Below are 23,535 nucleotides of genomic sequence, written 5' to 3'. Positions count from 1 at the left end.
CATGGAAATTCAAAATCTCTGCTAAGCTCTCCACAACTTCCATAGCCCTTTTCTCAAAAAGCTCGTCACCTATGTGCCTGCTATCACCCTCAAGTTGTTGAGCCTCCCTTGTCTGCTTCTGGGCCAGTCCTTGTCCAGGTCTGCTTTGTATCAGAGGAAGCCACATTCTCAGGCTCCCTTGTTTTCTAGCTTCTAGTTGGGTTTGGCCAATAGGAAGTCTGGCAGAAGATTAGAGTGGGCAGGAGGGAGGAAGCCAGGGTACATCTCTCTCTTTTCTCCTCCTCCTCCTCCTCCTCCTCCTCCTCCTCCTCCTCCTCCTCCTCCTCCTCCTCCTCCTCCTCCTTCTCCTCTTCTTCTTCTTCTTCTTCTTCTTCTTCTTCTTCTTCTTCTTCTTCTTCTTCTTCTTCTTCTTCTTCTTCCTCCTCCTCCTCCTTCTTCTCTTCTTCTTCTTCTTCTTCTTCTTCTTCTTCTTCTTCTTCTTCTTCCTCCTCCTCCTTCTTCTCTTCTTCTTCCTCCTCCTCCTCCTCCTCCTCCTCCTCCTCCTCCTCCTCCTCCTCTTCTTCTTCTTCTTCTTCTTCTTCTTCTTCTTCTTCTTCTTCTTCTTCTTCTTCTTTTCTCTCTCTCTCTCTCTCTCTCTCTCTCTCTCTCTCTCTCTCTCTCTCTCTCTCTCTCTCTCTCTCTCTCTCCTGAATTCCCACTATGGCTTCTACTCTGGCTAGCCAAGTCTTTCCTCTGGGGTCCTTTCCTTCCACCGGGTAGTCCTATATCCTGAGCTCTGATAACACCTTTGTACTTCCAGACTTAAGGGTGGTGGCAAGTTCATTCTGTTGTTAATCTATGATTTAACTTGCCATCTCAGTTGGCTTTCTAGATTTTCCTTCACCTGTGTAAGTAGTTGCTATGGAATGAGTGGTAGTCCTCTAACATCCATATGTTGAAGCCCTACTTCCCACTGTGGAAGTATTTGGAATAAGGAAGTAATTAATTTTAAATAAAGTCATGAGGGTAGAACTTGAGCTGAAAGAACTATTTCCAATATAAGGAGATGCCTGTCTCCTCTTCACACCCTAGGCGAGGTTACAGGAAGGAGTTCTCTGCAAACTGGGGGAAAAAAGCCCTCATCAGGAACTGGTAAAACTTGCTCTCGGGATTCTCAGCCTCCAGAATTCTGAGAAGAAAATCCTTTTGTTTAAGCCAATCAACTGTATTGTGTTACAGCAGCCCAGGCTGACAGTATTTACATTATAGTCTCATTGTTCAAAATGACTGGAGGGTTTCTATTTTCCTGCCAACCTGGACTGATACAAGTACTTTATACCATCAATACCTTATACTATTTATTCAGCCTCTGATATGTGCCCAACATTATGCAAAAGATACTTTAATATTTATTTTCTTACTATTTCTCCCCACAACATTGTAATGTGAGACAGAATGATAAGGTAATATAAGAAGACCAGGCTGTGTCACTTAGGCTGAGTCACAACTCCTCCCACTGACCAGCTGCAGAGCCCCTGAAAAGCTAGTTAATCTCTCCAGACCCTGTTCTCCTTTTCTCTCAAATGGGCCCAATAATTGCACCAATCCAAGAGGGTTATTCTGGACTAAAGAAATTACTCTATGTAAAATGCTTAGAATATTTTTTTAATATAGTAAGCTCCCAGGAAATCCATTATTTTTAGCTACAATTTACTGAGTACCAATCTGTGCACTGGGGATATAAACACAAATAAGAAATAATTGATGTATTTAAGAAGTTTCATTATACTAACAGAGGCAAGCACAAGAATAGAGTAATATAACAAAACATGGCAAATTTATAGATAGATTGTATTAAGAAAAAGTCGAATGGATCAACAGCCAAGATTTGGGAAGCCTCTGTCAAGTTCTAAATCCCAGTTCTGCCATTTATTAACTGAGCCTGGGAAAGTTACCTATACTTCCCTAAGCCTCAATTTTGTCACCTGAAAAATGGTGATTTTATGAGGATATGATGGGAAGAAATGAAATAATAAAAATACAGTTTATTGGATAGTTCTTGGAAGAGGGCATGTGTTCACAGGATAGTTATCTATCTATAAATGCAAGAGAGCAGAAGAAAGGACTCAGCCGGGTCCCCCAAGTTTCCTACTCCTCGGCCATCACTCTGATGTACTTGACAATAACTGTCTTCCTTACTTATTTCTTTCTCCTCGGAAAAGGGGCTTGAGTCTATGACATTTTTCTAATAAAAGAATAAATTATTACTACAACTTTAAAAAGATTTCTGGAATCTATTAAAGCCGAACATGTATACAAAACAGTTCCACCCCTGCATACATATCTACAAATACATGTACGGACCAAAAGACATGTAAAAGAATATTTGTAAGAAGCTTTATTCATTATAGTGCAACCAAATGCCCATCAATAGAAGAAGAGATGAATACATTTTGAAATATGCATATACAGTGGACTATTACAGAGCAATTAGAATAAACTACAGCTACATGCAACAATATAAATGAATCTCATAGACCAAAGAAGCAAAGCCGAACAAAAGCTTAGCTTTTGCATAAAAGAATCCAGAGTGTGGACCTTATTATTCAGTTTAAAAAAAGTTTAAGACCAGGCAAAATGAATCTATGGCCATGGGAATCAGAAGCAGGGTTACTTTTATGGAGTATTTTCTGAGATGGGAAGTATCCTGGTAAATATTTTCCAACCAGCTCTTAAAAAAAAAAAACCCTAATTTTATGCCAATTCTTATGGTGTAAATTATCCCACTGTTGTGGGGTACAAGCCAACAATGTAATGTTGCTGAACACAGACTTGGAAAGAAACGCTTTTGTATAGCACCTGCTCTGGCAAGTTGTCATGAGCACACCACCTGGAGAAAGCACGAAGGGCGCTCTGATGTGTGGGAAAAGCTTTGCATCCTGATCGGGATAGTACCTACATAAGCATATATGTATTCACAGAGTTACACATTAAGACTTAGGTACCTTACTACATGTATCTCAATAACAAGTAAACTTTTAAAAATGTTTTTGAGAACCAGAGAGAAAACGTAAATATAACTGTTTTACCCAGAGGAAGATGCAGAACAGTAGCAAAGTTTCAATAGTAATGAGGTGGCCACTCAGCTCTTGTCCCCACAATGGTTAGGTAGCAAAAGTGAGACACTGTTAGCAATAGTGATATAGAAAAGAGATGGCATCTCTTTCACCCGGACCACTCCCAGTTATTTTACCTTCAGACTTAATTCAATCTTATCACCAATGGTTGCTATAACTGGCAAAAAAAAAAAAAAAAATAGTCTTGCCTCTGAAAATCCTAGATTCACTGCCTTAATTATCTAGGGCCCTGTCATTTGAAAATTACAACTATTCCACTGGGTGGCTCCAGATGAACATTGGAAGCACACAGCCACCTGAATACAACCAGACACGGAAAAGCACCAGTATAAACAATGTTCTTTTTATTTTGAGTAAAAATGCACATTCATATCATTTTTCTTATGCCCCTTAAATCTTAAATATACTTAGTATGTGTAGAAGCTATCTATAGTCTAGCTAAATGAGACATCTTAGTAAGACAGTTGCCCTGGACATATACAGCACTCATATATTTAAAGTTACAGAGCCAAAGCAAAATTTTAAAGGCGTTTGACTGAAGATAGCTGGAAACATCCACAGATTCATTTGTTCCCAATCTGGCAATAGAGGACCATAGAAAACACCAAACCAAGGATCTAGAGGAAAAAATAATAGAATTAACATGGAATTAGAGCAAAATGCTAAAGATATTGTTAAATAAGCAGAACATTATATATCAAAAAAATCTGTCTATTAAATCTCTCTTGGGAAATTAGACTCCATTTGGACACAAGGATACTAAGAGAATTCTCTGAGGGTTTTTGGTATGCATGTATTTTAATCAGGGATTTCCAGCTAGTTGAACACCCTTTAATGGCCCTATTTAATTGTGTCCCGAGGAGCCCTCCCCTTCCTACAAATGCACATCTTTCTGTAGGGCATCTCCCCTGGAGTGCTGGGAACCCCAGCTTTCAGGGGGCTAAATATACCTATTGCTTCCATAAAAAAAAAAAACAACTATGGTCATCTGGTTTAGATCATCTGCATAAAAAATCAAGGAGTCTAGAATTTCTTCTGCCATAGTGTTAGGCATGGCCTAAAGAAAAAAAAAAAAAGAACTTTCAAAAAAAAAGAAAGAAAGAAAATGCTTCTAAACTATGGGGAATAGTTTATTTCAGGAATTTCCTTTGAAGTGCCAAAGAAGCATAGCTGAAAATCTGGGGCATAATTTCCATCCCATTACTTCTTCCAGGAGTAAGAGACCCCAAAACTTGTTCTAATTGGCTTTGCCATTGGTGACTTGCGTGTGGTAGCTTTGATGTAGAAATGACAGAAAAGACCTATCTCTATTAGAAATTGGCTATTTTCACTCATCAGCTCCCTTTGAAGGGAGGCAGGGGAGGGCTAGGTGCCATTCCTGCTGAGTCATCTCAAAACCTGGCCTGTGATGACTTTTTGCTTACTAATACCTTCCTGGAAATGTGATTCAAAGGAGAACTGCTGCCCAATATGTCTTCCTTCTTATAATGAAAACATATCAATTCTTTTTCATAGTGATTTCCACTGAGAATGTTCTAAAATTCAGGGCTAATTTTTTTTTCTTTTAAACTTGATCCCAAACTTTAAGTCTGGGGGACAAGTATCAGGAAGAAATAAAGATAATAAGTAAATAATGGAATAAGGGAATTCTGGTCTTTTAATACCACAGCCTTGAAATAGAAGCCTGCCATTCACCCACAGACTAGACAGGGACTATTACACTGTTTTGCATTTCACTCTCTGAAAAGAACATTTATTTTTTTTCAGACAAATAGCAAATAAAAGAGATTCATCATATTACAGTATGAGCTAAGACTCATGACAAATGTCCTATGTGGTATCACAGGTTCCCACATTTAAAAGCTGTCTAAAAATTGTGATGATTATCATTTTTCTTTTAACTACACTATTCCTAGGGCCTCCTTTCAGGATAATTTCATCTTACAAAGTGATGACCAACAGCATCAATGGGTTTTTATTATTTGTTTGTTTGTTTATTGGTGGTATTGGAGTTCCTGGAAGCCCTTCTACCTCTGGGCTATACTCCCAGACCTATTTCTTATATTTTTATTTGGAAACAGGGTCTCTTAAGCCAGCAAGGCTGGCTTCAAACCTGCTCGATCCTCCTGTCTCTGCCTCCCAGGCTCCGGGATTACAAGTGTGAGCCACCACACCCGGCTCAGTTTTTATCTTTTAATGTGAGATAGAGTACTAATGGCTGTGTGTATGTGTGTGTGTATACATGTGTGTGCACATACACATGCATACATCTATAAGTCACTGTAGTTAAATAAGGAGAGATGTGATATGTAATAGTCTAGTTATTATTTAAGTCTACTGAGAAATTTAAAAATGTCTGTATACAATGCTTTAAAAGAATAAAGCGTTTTGTATAGATTCCTAGCATTCAGTGGAGAAGAACTCCTCAAAGCTACAGTCTTAACAAAGTCTTAAGAATAATTCTTGTTCCACTCCATCAAAGCCTACTCCAGAGTTCTAGATATGTGGGGAATTTTTCCCTATATGATATTTTTCAATGGAGATGGATTTAATATATTTTCTATAAGGAGATAATTACTTGTTTTCCTAAAAATACATATTAGAAAAGATTTTCTCTATGTATTTTTATGTCTACTTAAATTTAAAATTTAAATTTGAGAAATAGATAAGGGAGATGGGCCTAAGCATTAGATAACTAATTCTAAAGACTCCAAGTCAGACTCTAATATGTTTTGGGATATGTTTTTACTGACTGGAATAACAAAAGACTTTTTGAAGTACTGGGGATTGAACCCAGGAGCATTCTATCTCTGAGCTACACCCCCAGCCCTATTTTTCATTCTTTTATTTTGAAACAGGGTCTCACTGAGTTGCCGAAGGCCTCACTAAGTAGCTGAGGCTGCCCATGCACTTACAATGCTCCTGTCTCAGCCTCCCAAATACTGGGATTACAAGCGTGTGCCACCATACCTGGCACAAAAGACTATTTTTTAAATTCCTTTTTGAATAAAGGAAGAAGGAATATATAATTTTTTCAAGCCTTAGGAGGGAGGCAGGTTTTAGACTGAGAAACTAAACAAAAAGTTATAAGCAGTTCTTTGAACCAACTATTTACCACATCTACAGATAGTTTAGAAATCACACTTCATTTAACTGACCTAACTAAAATATTGGCTACCTCTTATGACAGTATCATATGAGCTCCTTACCTCTAAATGCTGTACAGAGGTTTTTATTAAGGTATTTCCCTGTAAAGATCTTTAGAAAAACCAATAAAATATTTAGACATGTAACAAGTACATGGAATATATCATCAATTTCATAAAATATTGATGTGCACTGTTACTCTTGCAACATTATTTTCCACTAGATGTTTTTAGATTCTTGTCAATGCCTTTGGCTATGATATGAGAGATATATCAATATCCCCTAATTGATTATGCCCTTGTTGTGGTGTGGGTGCCTTTGCCGTCAAGAAGCTTTGTAAAACATCTGTGTATTGTAGCCAGTTATAGCCAATTGTCTGAATTTGGGTCTAACATGAAATTTAACACTTAATAGTGAATTACTTCATTTAAAGCTTACTCTATCATTTACTTATTTATTTATTTGCTTTTGGTGCTGGGGATTGAACCTAAGGCCTTGCACATGCTAAGCAGATGCTCTATCACTGAGCAACGCCCTCAGCCCTGATCATTCATTCAAAGTCTACTTTGGTACACATGGTACACGTATGAGTATAAATGTGTATGATTGTTTATCTGCCTCTATAGTTCTTATTTCTAAATTAACACAAACATAGAATACAGAGTAAAGAAAGAAACAACATTTTTAAAAAGGCAGAATTAAGAGAAAAAGACCAAATTGCCGTTTAACTTTGATTATTTATCAGACGACAGTCATTTACTATCAATAGAGTATGCTTCACATTTAGCCTTATTTATTTGTTACAAGAAAGCCATACTCGACAGCCACATTTGCTGCCAGTATTCCCTTTCTCTAAGAGTAGGCAAGACAATTTTACCTGTAACTAAATGACCAGTTAAAAATTTTAGTTGAGATTAAATCTTAGTGTTCTCACAGTGATGTGGCACAAATAAGAGAGAGAAAGCTACCAGAAAGTCCAAGGGGGCACTGTATAGCATTCTATGAGAGTGACGCAAGCACCACTCAGCAAAACTCACCAGGACTTAGAAATATTAACCAAGAAGTACCTTACATTGTTTGAATTCTTGCTAATCCTCTGATACAGAATTGTGAGCAAATATGACTCACTTAATATCTAAATTACCCAAGATCTGAGATAACTTCAAAAATGCTTTTCAGAATCTTGGCAGAGAAAGAGTGTGTGTATATGATACTTGGTATTGAACCCAAGGGCATTCTACCTCCAAGCTACATCCCTATTCTTTACTATGTTTTTGTTTTGAAACGGGGTCTTGCTAGGTTATGGAGAGTCTCACTACTGAGATTGTCCTTGAACCTATGACCTTCTTGTCTCAGCTTCTCAAGTACTTACTGGGATTTACAGGTATGCACCGTCACCAAGCTTTGGCAAAGATTTAGGCTATGTAAAATGTGTCCTTTCAGATTCTCAAAAAATATGCCAAGAAAACCCATGAAGATAAAAATCCTATGCAGAATTCTTTTTTTCAACATTAATAATTAATCAACGAGAGTAGTACATAGGCTCCAATCAGAGCTTCCTTGAAAACTTCAAGTAAGCTAATAGTACGTAAGCTGAGAAAAATCAGAGGCAATTGTCCCTGATTGTTAGAACTTGTTAGGTTTCTCTAGAATGAAATAACAACAACAACAACAACAAAAAAAAAAAACAGCTTCTCACACATGATTTCAGTTTTAATTTTCTGTTTTAAAGTCAAACTGAGAGATACGAAATTATAAAGGCTGTTTCTCTGATTTTGTTTAGTGTTTTTTCTTCTCACTTAATGCAATTTTATTTTTGTGATTATTTTAAATGGGAAAAGATATCTAGGACTAAGAACTATGTATAAATGAATAGACAGGTCATTCAGAAATAGCCATCTCAGCCCTGCTTAGCTCATAGAACTATAATCTTCCCCCTTTTGGACTCAAGGCTGATTTAGGGAGCTGCCAGACCTTGGGTACTTGGTACCCAATAGTTTTCTAAATCACTTGATTTTTTAACTTGGTTCCCCATAAGTATTTGTTAGAATAACTAATGAAAAGTGATATAATGAAGAGTAAATAATGCACAATTATACCATACCTCAACAACTGCCAGTCCAAATGCTATTCCAATAATTATGATAATATGATTTGCAACTATGTCCTTTATAAAAGCGATGCATGTCTGTTCAAAACAAACAAAACCAAACACACAAAGAGTTTAGAGTTAAATTTGACCTTATAGTAATTAAAATTTTTATTCATTTGATTGACTTTTACAGTCACCAAGGAGCAAACTCAACAAAAATGAATTATATTTTGCTTCCAATATCTGCTTCACTCTTGCTCCAAAAGATTGCAACTGCTATGGTTTGTTCATACATTCAAATGGAGAAGCAAAGTTTTATTTGAGGAGCAAAATTTTACTCAACTACCCAACTACTGAATCTAGGCTTTTTTTTATTATAAATAATGCCTTTTTAACTAATATCTTCCCAAATTATGAAGCATTTGAGGACTCAAATTTTGCTTCAACTACCTACTTGCTGACTGCATAGATTGATATTTGCAAACAATTATTTCAACAGCATAAGTTGTAACGTTTATAACTTAAAAATTATAATAATTTTATCCCAACTACAGATTATTCATTTTAAAGCTGATGTCACCTAGAATATGGACTTTTCAAGTACGTAATCTGCAGCAAAAAGTCCTTGGTTGAGGTATTAGCTAATTATATTGCAAGTTTTTATTTATTTATTTATTTATTTATTTATTTATTTATTTATTTTTGCGGGTCTGGTGATGGAACCCAGGGGCATTCAACCTCCGAGTTACACCCCTTGCCCTATGTTTATTCTTTATTTTTATTTATTTGTTTATTTATTTATTTATTTATTTATTGGTGGTACTGGGGTTTCTGGAAGCCCTTCTACCTCCTGGCTACACTCCCAGACCTATTTTTTATACTTTTATTTGGAAACAGGGTCTCTTAAGCCAGAGAGGCTGGCTTTGAACCTGCGTGATCCTCCTGTCTCCGCCTCCCCAGCACGGGGATTACAAGCGTGCGTCACCATGCCCAGCTGCAATTTTTTATTTTTAAAATAGAATTTTAAAATACTTTAATGATATCTATCAGGGTTGTTTTTACCTTAAAGAGAAAAAAATGTCTACCATTATGTTATTACATTAGATATCAAAGAATTTAGAAAGTTGTCTTTCTGGTACATTATTTGAAAATTATTTTATGTTAACATACAAATACAGGTTCAAGTTATTTCAGATGGAATCTAAAAATTCTAATTATACTGATCATTTTTTAAAATGAAAAAATACTTCACAGTGTAATAGTGGCATTGTCTGTATTGCCATAAAACCTATCATACCCATGACAGTCATGTGTGCAAAGGGCTAATAAAACTGCTACTTTTTAAATAAAATAAAAGTTCTCCATAAGGCTAAGTCCTTTTTCCCTCATCCTGACCAATGAGTTTCTTCATTTGCATTTGAAACATTTGAGGAGATTATCATGTCATTTAGGGTTAACTATGAGATTAATGATTACATCTACTGAGTCACATTAATTATGTTTGAGGTTTTTTGTTTTTTGTGTTTTTCTTTTCTTTTTTTTCCCTACTTCCTCCCCCAAGATAATGTGGTTATATTGGCAAATGAAAGAGGGGGGGGGAAGAAATGTGAATTATGCACATTCCAGATTTCATAGTTTTCCAGGCCTCTTGCAAATGACACATGGCAGATGGAAGTAGTTTATGAATTTATGACCTTCCTTTTGGGAAGCTGGGGCAACCATCAGCTTATATTTAGCAGGGTTATATGTGAACATGCAGACAATATCTTTTTTATTTTATTTTTTTCTGATAATCCTTTTCAAAATCCATCTTGTGGGGAAAAAACATCTTTGAGCTAAATTATTATTCTTAGTGGAAACTATTTATTTACATCATATTATTTCCTCTTTTTTCTTGTAGATACTGTCACTAAAATTAGATGGAGGAGTAGGAAGATTATAAAAAAAAATATAAAACTTCTTAATGATACTGCTTTGAAAATGAAAAGACATAGTACCATTGTGGTCTAGAAAATACATTTTCCTATCAGTTACTTTAAATACTAATGATGGCTATTCTCCTTCTGAAAAAAAAGTCTAATAATGGCAATAGGTAAGATCAATGACAAAGATCAGTAGTCAGGAGGAAGAAAGTTTTCCCTGGAATACTTGATCTCCTTTTATATATGAATGTTGGTAGCAGATACTAAAAAAAAGAACACTACATTGAAAATAATCTTTAGATAATATGGAAATTCATTCACTGTGGATTATAATGGCTTTCATATATTTCTTTCTCAAAAAGATTTTAACCTCCCAGAGGATTCAGAAGTATGTCTGATCCTAGCAAGGATCAGATATATAGTAAGCACTGAAGAATAACAGCCAATAAATAAAACACTAATACCAAGTGTCATTTTATCTTGCAGTACTTCCAGTAAGAAGGAACACTTTATTAAAAAAAAAAAAAAAACTCTAAGTTAAGCAACAGCTGTCATACCCTCCAATGAACCCATATCTGGAACTTCTAAGAATTAGATAATTATCTTTCTCTCTTTCCACTCTGAGTGTCAAGTCCACGAATGCAGACACTATATCCTGTTTAAGAGCAGATTTCCTGTGGTTGGTAGGTCTGCCACATAGGAGGTAATCTATAAAGTTTGCCGAATTGATTAATAAAAAGAAATATGACAACCACATGTTGCTATCCAAAAGGCACATAAATATGCCATCTACAACATATAAAACTACACTCATCTTTTTAAGCTGACTTTAAATATCCAAGACAATATCCCAACTGCAATAATAATGAGGTAAATTAGTAGGTACATGTAATATTCAGAACCTAAACTCCTAAAAGCCAAGCCCTTTTATTTTTTTTCTTGCTATATTGAAGATGGAACCCAAGGGCATTCTACCTCTGAGCTATACTCTCAGCCCTATTTTTTATTATTTATTTTGCAACAGGGACACACTGAATAACTGAGGCTGCCTGGGAACCATAATCCTCCTGTCTCAGCCTCCCAAAATGCCGGGATTAGAAGAGTGCACCACCAGGCCCAGTTGGCCAGGTCCTTTCTTTACATGTACGCAATTTCTTGAGGAAAAAAAGAAATTGATTGAGGAAGGACTTTGACTTTGAAATTTAAAGAAAAAAAATCTTGATTTCTAAAACTTATGTTAAAATAGGAAAAAAAAAACAAAAACAAAAACAGAAGAATACTGATTAAGGTCACACAAAGGACAAAACAAACCCTTTTCTGTTAGTTTATGCTTTGTTTTTCCTTGTAGACTATTGCTTTGGACTATTAAAGTTGGGTTCAAGTATTTCCAGACTCATAGAAGAAATTAATTATTTCATAATTATATCTGTTTTTATCTTTTAATAAAAATGTCCTTTTTATTTGGATAATTTCTGAGATTTTCGTATCATGTTTCCCACTGTACTTGCATCATTTTAACATTTTATAGAGACTTTCCTTGTTAAAAATAAATAAATAGCTGGGCGTGATGGCACACGCTTATAATCCCCGCGGTTGGGAGGCGGAAACAGGAGGATCACGCAGGTTTGAAGTCAGCCACGCTGGTTTAAGAGACCCTGTTTCCAAATAAAAATATAAAATAGGTCTGGGAGTGTAGCCCGGAGGTAGAAGTGTTTCCAGGAATCCCAGTACCACCAATAATAACAACAACAACAATAATAATAATAATAATAATAATAATAATAATAAATAACAGAACCACTTACTGTTCCAAGTTTGATTTTGTTCTTACCTGTTTGTAAACCGTTTTTCCACTATAAGATGTACAAGAAGTATCTGATAGACTTGGACATTTACATGACTCAAAAGCTTGTTCAAAATTATTTCCCCAATCAGCAGCTCCATCGACTAAACCACAGCATTTAAACTATTCAATAAAAGGAGAATAAAAAACAGTCACGAGAAAGATTAAAACAGTGTCAACACATGTAATTACAGTCTTCTGAAAATCCTTATTAAGATGTTTCTTAGGCTAAAATACAGTGCCAATCATCTCATTCACTTCACTGAATGTGGACGCAAAAATGAAGGAATCTTTCATTTTGGTCTCAATAGTAGTGAAGAAAAATTGGGCTAGGATGCAAAAGTATGAAGAGTTTGGAAAGATGATTTAGAAAACCTTATCTTCTCATTTTAATGATAAAAGAGAGGACAGAGCCAGATATATGTATCCTGGATTTTAGCAAAGAAATTTGCAAAGTATTCACAAGAAAGTCAAGGTATCCTTCAAGAACTGTTGCTCAAAGATGAGAAGTGTTAAAATAAAATTTTCATTTCATGATCTCTGATAAATTTTGGAAGGGGAGAGGATAAGGATTAGATGCATTTTAAAGACCAAAAAGTATTGTCCAGGGGCCTTCCCGGAGGCTGATTTTTTAAGGACACCTTTAAAATAGGGGAGGGAATAAGAATGAAGGACAAAGCTCTTATAATATCAGGAAGGTTAAGGCTCAGAATAAACAAGAACATGGAAAAACACTAAAAATGGAAATAGGGAAAATTTGTTTGAGGAAGAAAAACAAGGAAGTAATAAGCCCCATGACTCAGGGCATATGGTGCATAGTATTGTTAAATGAAAAAGAGAACAGTAATTATTCCCCATCATGCTCCTAGCTGCTCTATTAAGGAGAATATTCCTCATGCAGACATGATAAAGAAAAGATTGCTAGAGAAAACAGAACCAACACTAGCTGATCTTCCAAATGCTGACTCATCAAAACATCAAAATATCGAAAAGAACTTTCATTTAGTGACTTTCATTTAATTTGCTCTTATTACACACAATTACCTAAACCTCTCTGTACCATGGTTTCTTCATTTGTAAAATACAGATAATAGTTACTGATAATAACATCTAATTCACATACTTTTTGTAAAGATAAAACAGAGAAAATCCATACGAAGTTCTTCGCCCAGTACCTGGCCTGCAGGAAGCAGTCACTAATTCGTATTAGTTGCTGACGTTTTGCTTTTTTTTCCTATTGTTGCTGTTGCGCCTGTTATGCTCTCACATGAATGTGAGCTGCTCGACATTGTTTTGAATGATTTCAATGAAGATGAAATCATAGAAAATATCTATTTAATACTATAATTGTCATAGAGTTGGGAGTAATAATATTCTAGAAAATGGAATCAAGTTTCAAACAATGGACTTCAGCTCAGTTAAAAGTTTAAAAGGCAAATATCAGGTCTTGTACTTTGGCCCAAAGACTGAATTGCACCAGTGTATGACTCACTTATGACAAAGAGTTAGAAATTTCAGGTTGTTCCAAGGTCAATATTAGCAAGGAGGGCACTCTTTTATTTATTTATTTATTTTTATTATTTATTTATTTATTTATTTTTATTTATTTATTTTTTTTGCAGCACTGGGGATGAAACCCAGGAGCATTCTACCTTTGACTACACCCCCAGCCCTATTTTTTTTCTTAATTTTTGAAACAGAGTGTCACTGAGTTACAAAGGGACTCACTAAGTAGCTGAGACTGCAAACCACAATCCTCCTGTCTCAGCCTCCCAAATGCTGGGATTAAACCAGGCGTGATGGCGCACGCCTGTTATCCCCGCGCTTGGGAGGCTGAGACAGGAGGATCGCAGGGGTTCGAAGCCAGCCTCAGCTACTTAGTGAGGCTCTCAGCAACTTAGTGAGACCCTGTTTCCAAATAAAATATTTTTAAAAAAAGGTCTGGGAGTATAGCCCAGAAGTAGAAAGAAAGCCTCTGGGTTCCACCCCCAGTACCACCAAATGCTGGGATTACAAGCATGTTCCAAAACAGCCAGCTTGGGAACACTCTTTTTTTTTTTTTTTTTTGCGGATCTGGGGATGGAACCCAGAGGCATTTGACCTCTGAGCTACACCCCCTGCCCTATTTTTTATTCTTTATTTGGAAACAGGGTCTCACTAAGTTGCTGAAAGCCTCACTAAGTAGCTGAAGCTGTCCATGTACCACGATCCTCTCTTCTCAGCCTCCCAAATGCTGGGATTACAAGTATGCCACCACGCCCGGCTTGGGGACACTCTTGAAATAACCTTCCTTCCTGTTTTTATGATAGGCATGACTAATTGCTTACTCATTCTGGCTTCATAATCTTGAATAGTATTAATTAATACATATATTCCATATCAAATGTGTAATGGTTTGAATCTAAAATGTCCCCCAGAAAAGCTCATGTATTAGACAATGCAGCCAGTTTTGAATGTGGGACATAGCTGGAAGGAATGAATACTTAAGTGTGGACAATAACTGCATCTTTCTCTTTCTCTTTCTCTTTTTTCTCTCTCTCTCCCTTTCCTTACTACTACCATGAGCCCTGCTAGCCACTGTTACACTCTGAAGCTAGTTGACATGGAATAAAACCTCTGAAACAGAGCCAATAAACCTTTCTTCCTCTAAGTTATGTTTGTCAAGTATTTTGGTCACAGTGATGAGAAAGCTGACAAAAATAGAAATTAGTACCAGAGAAATGGGGGGTTGTAGTATGATTAAACTTACCACATTGTTCAAAAAACACTGGAACTGGTTTGTGGAAAAAATTTGGAAAAGTTTTGAGATGTAGGCTTTAGTGTTCTAAGTATAGCTTAATGAGTGCTTCTGGGGGGAGTTTGGAAGGCCAAAACCTGATAGGAAGGCAGGCAGCAAAGACTGTGCTCCTGAGGTTTCAGAAGATAAGGAGGACTCCATAGGGAAATCAATTAGAGCCCACATGTGTTACATTTGAGAAATAACTTGTCTATATTTTGCCCATGTCCTCAGACTTTCTGTGAAGTTGAATTTAAAGGTGATAGGCTAATTAACGTGGCAGAAGAAATTTCGAAGCAGCAGAGCAGTGAGACTGTGGCATGGTTATTGCTCTTGGTTTTTATCCAGGTTTGCTCTGGAAATTGGAGGCAAAAGGCAGAGCAGAAAGATTTTTAAAATTTGCACTTTATGCAGAAAAGGTTTGCAAAATTAAGGCCAAGAAAGATGCAGCTATTGCGGAGAAATTGAGTGTTTCGCACAGATAAAAAGAAAGAATGCAGTGAGGGCAGTTCAAGAGTTAGCAAGACCACACACATTGAAGGTTCAAGGTTGTAACCAAGGAAACTTGTTTGAAAAAGTTTGCTTTTCAAACAAACTGCTCACACAGGAATGCCTAAGAAGTTGCTTCTCCAGGATTTATTTCGCCATGCTCAGCCAGCCAGGCATGCAAAGGCCATAGCAGCCCTGGTCCAGGGGACCCAGCTACTCCTCAAGTTGGTAGCAGATCTCAGCATCATCCACATAGTGCTGCTTCTGCAGGAATGCAGGATGCTAAAGTTTAAGGGTTATGAAAATTTCCGCAGACAGGCCCTGAAGGGGCAATTTTTGAAGCTATGAGAGTGAAGCCAAAGCTGCAATGAACAGTTCAGAATTAACAGATGCCAGGAATGTGGAAAGCCTGCCAAGGAAGCCTGCAGAGTTCAGGCAGTAGAGCCAGGCTGAGAGCATCCACACCTGCTGTAACCAGCCAGGCCATAGGGGTGGGGCTGCTGAAGCCCTTTGGAGACCACATCTCACCACTCTGTACCCTGGATGGTAAATATGGAACAAGAGGATTTAATGTTTGTCCTACTGAGTTTCACCTTGTTTGGTCACAATTCCCTCTTCCTGTGCCTCCATTCCAACCTTTTGTTATAAAAAATGTTTACTCTATGCCACTGAATGTTGAAAGAATGTAACTTGTTTTTTTCTTTTACTTTTACAGAGGCTCAAAGTCTCTTTTCTAAGTCTCTAAGATTTTTTTTTTCTTTTACTTTTACAGAGGCTAAACGTCTGCTTTAAGTCTCAGGGGATACTTTGAACTTTTGAGCAATTTTGGAACCTTTAAGACTATGGAGACTCTTGGAAATAGACTAATGCATTTTATACTGTGAGATGAACATGAGCCTCTAGGGCTGTACATAAGGATTTATGGTTTGTATGTGAAATGTCCCCCAGAAAAAGTTCATGTGTTAGGCAGTGCATCTAGGCTAGGAGGTGAGACATGGCTGTAGGGAGAGAATCCCTGAGGGTGTAACTAGGGACTGTATCTGTCTTTGGATACCTTCTCCCCTCTACCTCCTACTCTCCTCTCCTCCCCTCCCCTCCCCTCCCCTCCCCTCCCCTCTCCTCTCCTCTCCTCTCCTCTCCTCTCCTCTCCTCTCCTCTCCTCTCCTCTCCTCTCCTCTCCTCTCCTCCTCTCTCTCTTCTCTCTTCTTCTCTCTTCTCTCTTCTCTCTTCTCTCTTCTCTCTTCTGTCTTCTGTCCTCTCTCTCTCTCTCTCTCTCTCTCTCTCTCTCTCTCTCTCTCTCTCCTTTCCTTCTCCTTTCCTACCACCAAGAAGAAGGTTTTTTTTCCCTTCTTCCTTTTCTGCCATGCCCTAACGCCCTGCTGCCAAGTCATTCTTTGGATTTGGCTGACCATGAACTGAAACTTCTAAAACCGTGATCCAATAAACCCTTCTTTCTGTAAACTGTGTTTGTCAGGTATTTTGGTCATGGTAACAAAAATATTGACTAAAAATAGGATATTAATCTCCTATATACACTTAAAGATCAATCCAGATATGAAATACTATAGACCTCAGGATTTCTTAGCGAGTCATAGTGACATACAGAAGACTAGATAGCAAGCAGAAAAACTAAAGCTGGTCATGATATCTGGTGTTTAGATTAGCAGTGGGGGCAGTTAGAAAAGACATTGGTCAGAACTTGTTGAATTACATAACAGCTGGATGAACAAGGCATTATATACAGTGAATGGTACAACACCTATAGAAAAATCATTTTGCCAAGAATTCAAGAGGAGGGAGTCATTCTTTTATAAATTAACAGGGAACTTGGGGAAAATTCATGAAATCCAGAGAAAGCCATTCAGCATCTATAATTTATGTCCATGTGGAAGGGGGTCCTAGGTCACCCAATCAGAATGTAGGGTAGAATCCTTCGCCAAAAAAAATATAACTAAAAAACTCAATATAGGTAAGAAAATGATTAAGAAAACAAACAGAATAGCTAATAAGAAAGAAAGAAGTACCGTCATATCATCACAAGGAACTTTAGGTAGAGAATTTCTATACAGGAGTAGGAGTACATCAAGAGACCATGTTATAACAGAACATTAAAAATCCACAGTTGAGCCGGCGTGGTGGCACACACTTGTAATCCCCGCACTTGGGAGGCGGAGACAGGAGGATTGCGCAGGTTCGAAGCCAGCCTTGCTGGCTTAAGAGACCCTGTTTCCAAATAAATACATAAAAAATAGGTCTGGGAGTGTAGCCCTGAGGTAGAAGGGTTTCCAGGAATGCCAGTACCACACACAAAAAAATCCACAATTGGCACCAAAACCTTAAATTCCAGGAACAATGTGTAACAAATGTGACTCTGGACGTAACCCAGAAGTGCAGTGGATACCTCTATTCCACTTTGGCCTAAATCAGCTTATTGGGGATGATCAAGACTGTTCAGCTCCACCCAGTGAAAGGACTCAAGCTGCCTAAATTCCTCCTGCATTAGTCTGTTTTCCAGAGTAGGAATGAATCAGGAAGGTAGACAAAGGATGTAGCTATGAAAAAGGAAGACAGAGGAAGTTAAACAGAGAGCTGATCCATATCAACTTTTGGTTTTTAGAAACAATGCTTTAAGTGGAATTTTTATAAACTGGAGTCTATCCAAATAGGAACTAGTGAATGCTCCAAAAATATGTCATCTGATAAGTAGCCCAAGAAACTAAAGATGCCTCAACTTGAAAAGCATACTTTAATAGGAGTCAAACCATAGCCACTTTCAAAGAAAAGTTGCCATATATAGAAAGCACAGACTCTGAAACACCCAAAGGATTAGGACTAAATGATGTAGACTTTAAGGAGATAGATTCTTGTTTCACATTAAGAAAACACACAGTAATCATCAATTTTGTAAAAGCGGAATGGACAAAAATGAATAAACTTTTAGCTCTCCAATATTTAAGTGATAGATGACCATAAATATAAAACACTTCAATCAATGACAAGTTAGGTTAAATAACCTATAAAAATAGCCTTCTTCAAGCTTCTGAGAATTTCCATGACACGCCTAAAATGAATGCTACCTGTAGTTAGCATGATGAGAATTCTGAATAGAGAAATGTGTTAGGAGGAGTTTCACAGAGTAACTAATACTTCAGTCAAGCTCCTGAGTGCAATTTTTTGGAAGGAAAGAGAAAAGCAGTAAGTATACTCTTTAGATGGGGAATGAGACAAAGATAAGACAGAATTGTTCAGGGACATTAAGAAGATAAATATGACTGGACTTGCATGTTTTCTTTACAGAATAGTATTTAGTAAAGTTAAAAGACTAGGTAGGAGCCAGGTAGTAGAATACCTTTAATGTATATTCATATTTTGATTTTATCCTGAAGATGAGAGAAAGAAAGGAGGGGAAGGAGGAGAGAGGAAGGGAAAGAATGGTCAGACTGATCTGGATTCAAATTTCAACTCCATCATTCATCAGTTGTCAGATCTCTCTAAATCCAACTCTCCTCATCTGTAAAATGGGTTTTGGGGATCATATATTACCACCTGCTATGGTTTAGTCATGGTATGAAAATTCTCCAAAATTTTATGTGCTAGAAAGTTGGTCCCTAGTGTGATGGTATTAAGAAACTTTCATGCGGTGGGTCCAGAGGAAGGTAAAGAGATCATGGAGGCTCTACCCTCCTCAAAGGATTACTGTTGATCTCAAGAAGTGGGTGGGTCTTACAGGAGTGAGTTCTCAAGAAAATGGTTGTTACAGAAAGAGAAAGACTGGCCCCTTTTGGGCCTCTAGCTTCCTGTCTCACCATGCAGTCTCTTCTTCACATGCTCCCCCTGGGATGCCATTCTCTATGAGGCCCTCACCAGAATTGAGCAGGTGATGGCACCATGCTTTTGGATCTCCGGAACTATGAGCTAAATAAGTCTCTTTTCTTTATAAAGTACTCAGTCTCAGGTGTTTTGTTAGAGCAAAACAAAACAGATTAAAGCATCATCTCATAGAGTTGTATCAAATGAGTGACTGATTGTAAAACCTAGTACAAAGCAAAGAGCAGTGATTGTTAGCACTAATCACTTTATGTAAAGGGAAAGAAAAAGAAAAAGAGAGAGATAGACTGACATCCCCCCAAACACAGTCCTCTTTTATATGTAATAATATAAAAACAATTGTTGATTTGACCCAATAAATAATCATAATTATATTTTCCTAATACACATTCTAAATTGTTTTAGAACTTCATATAAAGATGAAAAAAATTATAAATATTTTTGAATTTTTTATTCCTTATTGTATAGTAACAGAATAATTAGTCAAAAATCTGCAAAACTGAAACATTTTTCAAACCTTATGGAACAAATCAGTTAAAAATAAAAATTTTAAAAATTTTAAAAATTAAAGAATGAAGTTAAATTCCCCTGATGGCCTACAAATTCTAGTTACCTCTTCTTGAAATTCAATCATGGCTTTCTGCATCTCTTTTCCCTCAGTAGTTGTTTCACTCAGAAGCTTTGCATTTTCATAAAGAGTTTCATTCAGAATGCGATCAGACTGAAAATTGAAAGTAAATATTGTTACACCAGAAGATATTATTATTATTATTATTATTATTATTATTATTATTATTAGGTGGTGGTGGTACTGGGTTCCTGGAAGCCCTTCTACCTCTGGGCTACACTCCCATGGGCTACACTCCCAGGCTTATTTTTTTTACTTTTTTATGTGGAAACAGGGTCTCTTAAGCCAGTGAAAGCGAGGGGGGGGATGGGATTACAAGCGTGCGCCACCACGCCCAGCAGAAGATAGTATTTTAATTTTTTTCTTTTCTTTTCTTTTTTTTTTTTTTAAGACTTTTCCAAAATTATCAAGCATCATCTGTGTACATACCTCAGATCTGAAAGTAGCTCCTAGGATACCTGCTGCCACCTGCAGGAGCAGGATCAGAAGCAGGCCTATGAAAAACTGAAAAGAAAAGGAAAAGAAATATTATACTCAGTGCATTCAGTAACATCGTCAGCCTGCACTTCTCTTGAGAGCTGGGATCAGATCGTGGTTTGTGTATTAACCACAGCCTTCATTTATTCCACCCTTCATTTATTCCATTTATTCATGGATCCATTTCTACTCAGAAAATTTGCTTCAAGGTCTAATCAAGCAAAGTGATTCAAACAAAAACTTGACTGAAAGGACTTTTCATATTTGTATGATAGTAGAGGAAAGAAAGTTTGAAAACCTAAATGAACTTCTTTAAATATTATTTCTTCCTTCCTTTTTTTCATCAAACACCCCAAAACTCAAAGCTGGCTGCAAAACAGTATTTCTACTACTATCAAAATCACGAGGGACCTTGTTTTATACATAGATTCCTGAAACTTACCTCAGATCTACTCAATCATAATTTTGAAGAATGCAACCCCCAGATTAGGGTTTTTAACAAGATATTTAAGTAATTAAATTCCCTGAATTGCAAATGAGACCTTATTCATAAAAAAGCAACCAGTAGGAATGCTAATAGAGTCTTCTTAAACTTTGTGTCTTCTTCCCCTCATATTAAACAGTTAAAATTTATTTTCAAGTACTAATACTATACTTTTCATTAAAACAATTTTAGATTAGCTCTGATAAGTGCTTATGTCATCCTTGTATCTGATATTCACTTGACTTTTTCTAATATTTTACCATATTCAAAAAACACAGGAGCCATGTATGGTGGTGCATGCTTGCAATCTCAGTGTTTGGAAGGCTGAGACCAGAGGATCGCACAGGTTTGAAGCCAGCCTAGATATTTAGTGAGGCTTTCAGCAACATAGTGAGACCCTGTTTCCAAATAAAATATAAAATACATCTGGAAGTATAGGCTGGAGGTAGAAAAGCCCCTGGGTTCCACCCTCAGTACTACAAAACAAAACAAATCAAAACAAAACAAAAAAACAGGTATCCATCTTGTTTATTCATTATTTTCTATTGTATATGTTAAAAGTGAATGTCTGTGTTATCTCAACCTCCTAGAAGCTTTCCAAGTGACAAATCTGATTATCTTACTTCCTTAAAATTTTCCTAGCATTGCAGGTGGATACTTTATGATTTTACCACAATCAGACTCATTTCCTATCATTTATCGGAAATAGCCTCGTTCCCTCTCCAGCCACACCCAAGGCCTTTCAGTTTCCAAAAAATGCCAGCCTTGGCTTCTTGCCAGGCTCTTTTCCTGGAGATCTCATCACACCCTCACCCATACAAACACTTAATTTACTTCTGACCCAGCCTTGAAAGTTCTCTCCTCTATTCTTTTTCTTCTCTTCTGGAGCCCTCCCACTATTTTTGTTTACTTTTTAATCTTCCTCAGTGTGCTCTCATTGTTCTAAGTTCTTAATGCATCCATTAGCGTGGTATCTGGACGTAGAGGTATGCAGTTACATTGCATGAATGGAATGAATGAGTTGGATGGATGAATGACTAAACTGTCTCCTCTCAGAGTATCTTCCAAGCTAAGTCAAACTAAGTCAAATTAAACCTTATTATCTTCTACAATCAAACCCTCTAAGTAGATGTAAAACTTGCATCAAACTTGGTAAGACCACTGACAGGTGTTATGATGTGGATATGGGATGTTCTCCAGAAAAGCTCATGGTGTTGGCAATGCAGCAATGTTCAGGAGTGAAATAACTGAATCACAAGTGGTCTCACCTCTCCAGTAGATAAGTCCATTGATTGATCAACATTTGAGTGGATTTACTGGGTGGTGACTTTAGGTAGGTGGAGCATAGCTACAGAAGGTAGGTTACTGAGGGCATGGCCTCAGGGACTACATATGTCCTAATACTTTCCCTCCTCTTTTTCTCTCTGCTTCCCATATGCCATGACAGTTTTTGGCCATGCCCTCTTGCTCTGTCATGGAGCCAGCCAACCATGGATTGAACCTCTGACACTATAAGCCAAATAATGGTTTCAACCTCTAAACTGTTCTTGTCAAGTGTTTTGGGCACAGTGACACAAAGCTGACTAAGACAGGAGATGATCCTCAGGAATCTGCAGGATGAACACGGGGATTTGTCCAGAGAACTCACCAAAAGGAGCATGCAACGGCTTTCTTTCACAGCACCACAGCATCCCAGGAAACCCAGAATCATGATGATGGCACCCACAGCAATCAAAATGTTCACAGACATATAGGCGTTGGTGCCAGAGTCCCCAGAACTGATAATCTGATAATAAAAAAGACATTAATGGCAGAGCTTCCTTTCCTTGATGTTCAATTTGCTCATTCAACAAATACCCATTGAGTACCAATGTGCCTGGCCCTGTTCTGGGACCTTGAAATACTTTCATGACCTAAATGAACAAAAGTCAGTCCTCCTACATTTCATTCAGCTGCCACCTTTCTAAATAATGTTTCCAATTTTATCTTTTTCTAAAATAGGGTATTAAACCAAGCATGGTGGCACTTACTTGTAATTACTTGACAGACTGAAACAGGCAGATTGCAGGTTCGAGGACAGTCTTAGCAAATAATGAAACCCTCATTAATCTAGTGAGACCCTGTTTCAAAATAAAAAATAAAATAGGTCTGGGGATGTAGCTCAAAGGTAGAATGCTCCTGGGTACAATCCCCAGTGCCACAAGATAAATAAACTAATTTAATTAAATAGCATATTAGACATTGGGTGGAAGAAATAAAGTATTTTTTAATTCTTTTATAAAGCTTAGAATAGATACTTTCACATTTCTTGATGTTGTCTTTGGTCCACACATATTTTACATTTCATATGCAACAAAAAACACTAAAAAGCATGTGTTTTATGAGAATTTGATTTTTTTAGTTAAAAAAGCCCAAGTTCTTCATCACTGATAACCACAGTACTATGGATGAATCTCAGAATCATATAGAACTGAATAGAGAAGCCATACGGAAAACAGTAAACATATATGATTCTATTTCTATGAAGTTCGAGTACAAGCAAAATAATGGTGATAAAAATCAGAGGGGTGTTTGCCTTTAAGCAAAGTAGGAAGGAAGGCATTGACTGAAAAGGGAGATGAGGAAAGTTTTATGGGTTAATAAAAACGTTTTGCAGCTTGATACAAAAAATAAGTACAGTTCCTAATATTCTACACTGATTCTATCTTCTGGTTCCCAGAAGGCAGAGTCCTT

At 37.0% G+C, this 23,535-nt stretch overlaps 1 protein-coding gene across 1 annotated transcript in view; it reads right to left on the bottom strand.

The window, feature by feature from the left end:
- Positions 1 to 3,679: 3,679 nt before the first annotated feature.
- TSPAN8 (tetraspanin 8) overlaps positions 3,680 to 23,535 on the bottom strand; it is a gene marked incomplete at both ends in the record, with an annotated part of 36,292 nt that continues 16,436 nt past the window's right edge. Inside the window, 6 exons of the mRNA XM_080706363.1 lie at positions 3,680 to 3,733; positions 8,368 to 8,451; positions 12,109 to 12,243; positions 19,827 to 19,934; positions 20,271 to 20,345; positions 22,451 to 22,588. Coding sequence (XP_080562489.1) covers positions 3,680 to 3,733; positions 8,368 to 8,451; positions 12,109 to 12,243; positions 19,827 to 19,934; positions 20,271 to 20,345; positions 22,451 to 22,588 — 594 coding nt within the window. The remainder of the gene's footprint in view (positions 3,734 to 8,367; positions 8,452 to 12,108; positions 12,244 to 19,826; positions 19,935 to 20,270; positions 20,346 to 22,450; positions 22,589 to 23,535) is intronic.

Source organism: Muscardinus avellanarius (genome assembly GCF_963383645.1).
Source record: "Muscardinus avellanarius genome assembly, chromosome: 11".
In the NCBI taxonomy this organism is placed as follows: domain Eukaryota; kingdom Metazoa; phylum Chordata; class Mammalia; order Rodentia; family Gliridae; genus Muscardinus; species Muscardinus avellanarius.
This window is presented reverse-complemented; position numbering and strand designations above follow the sequence as displayed.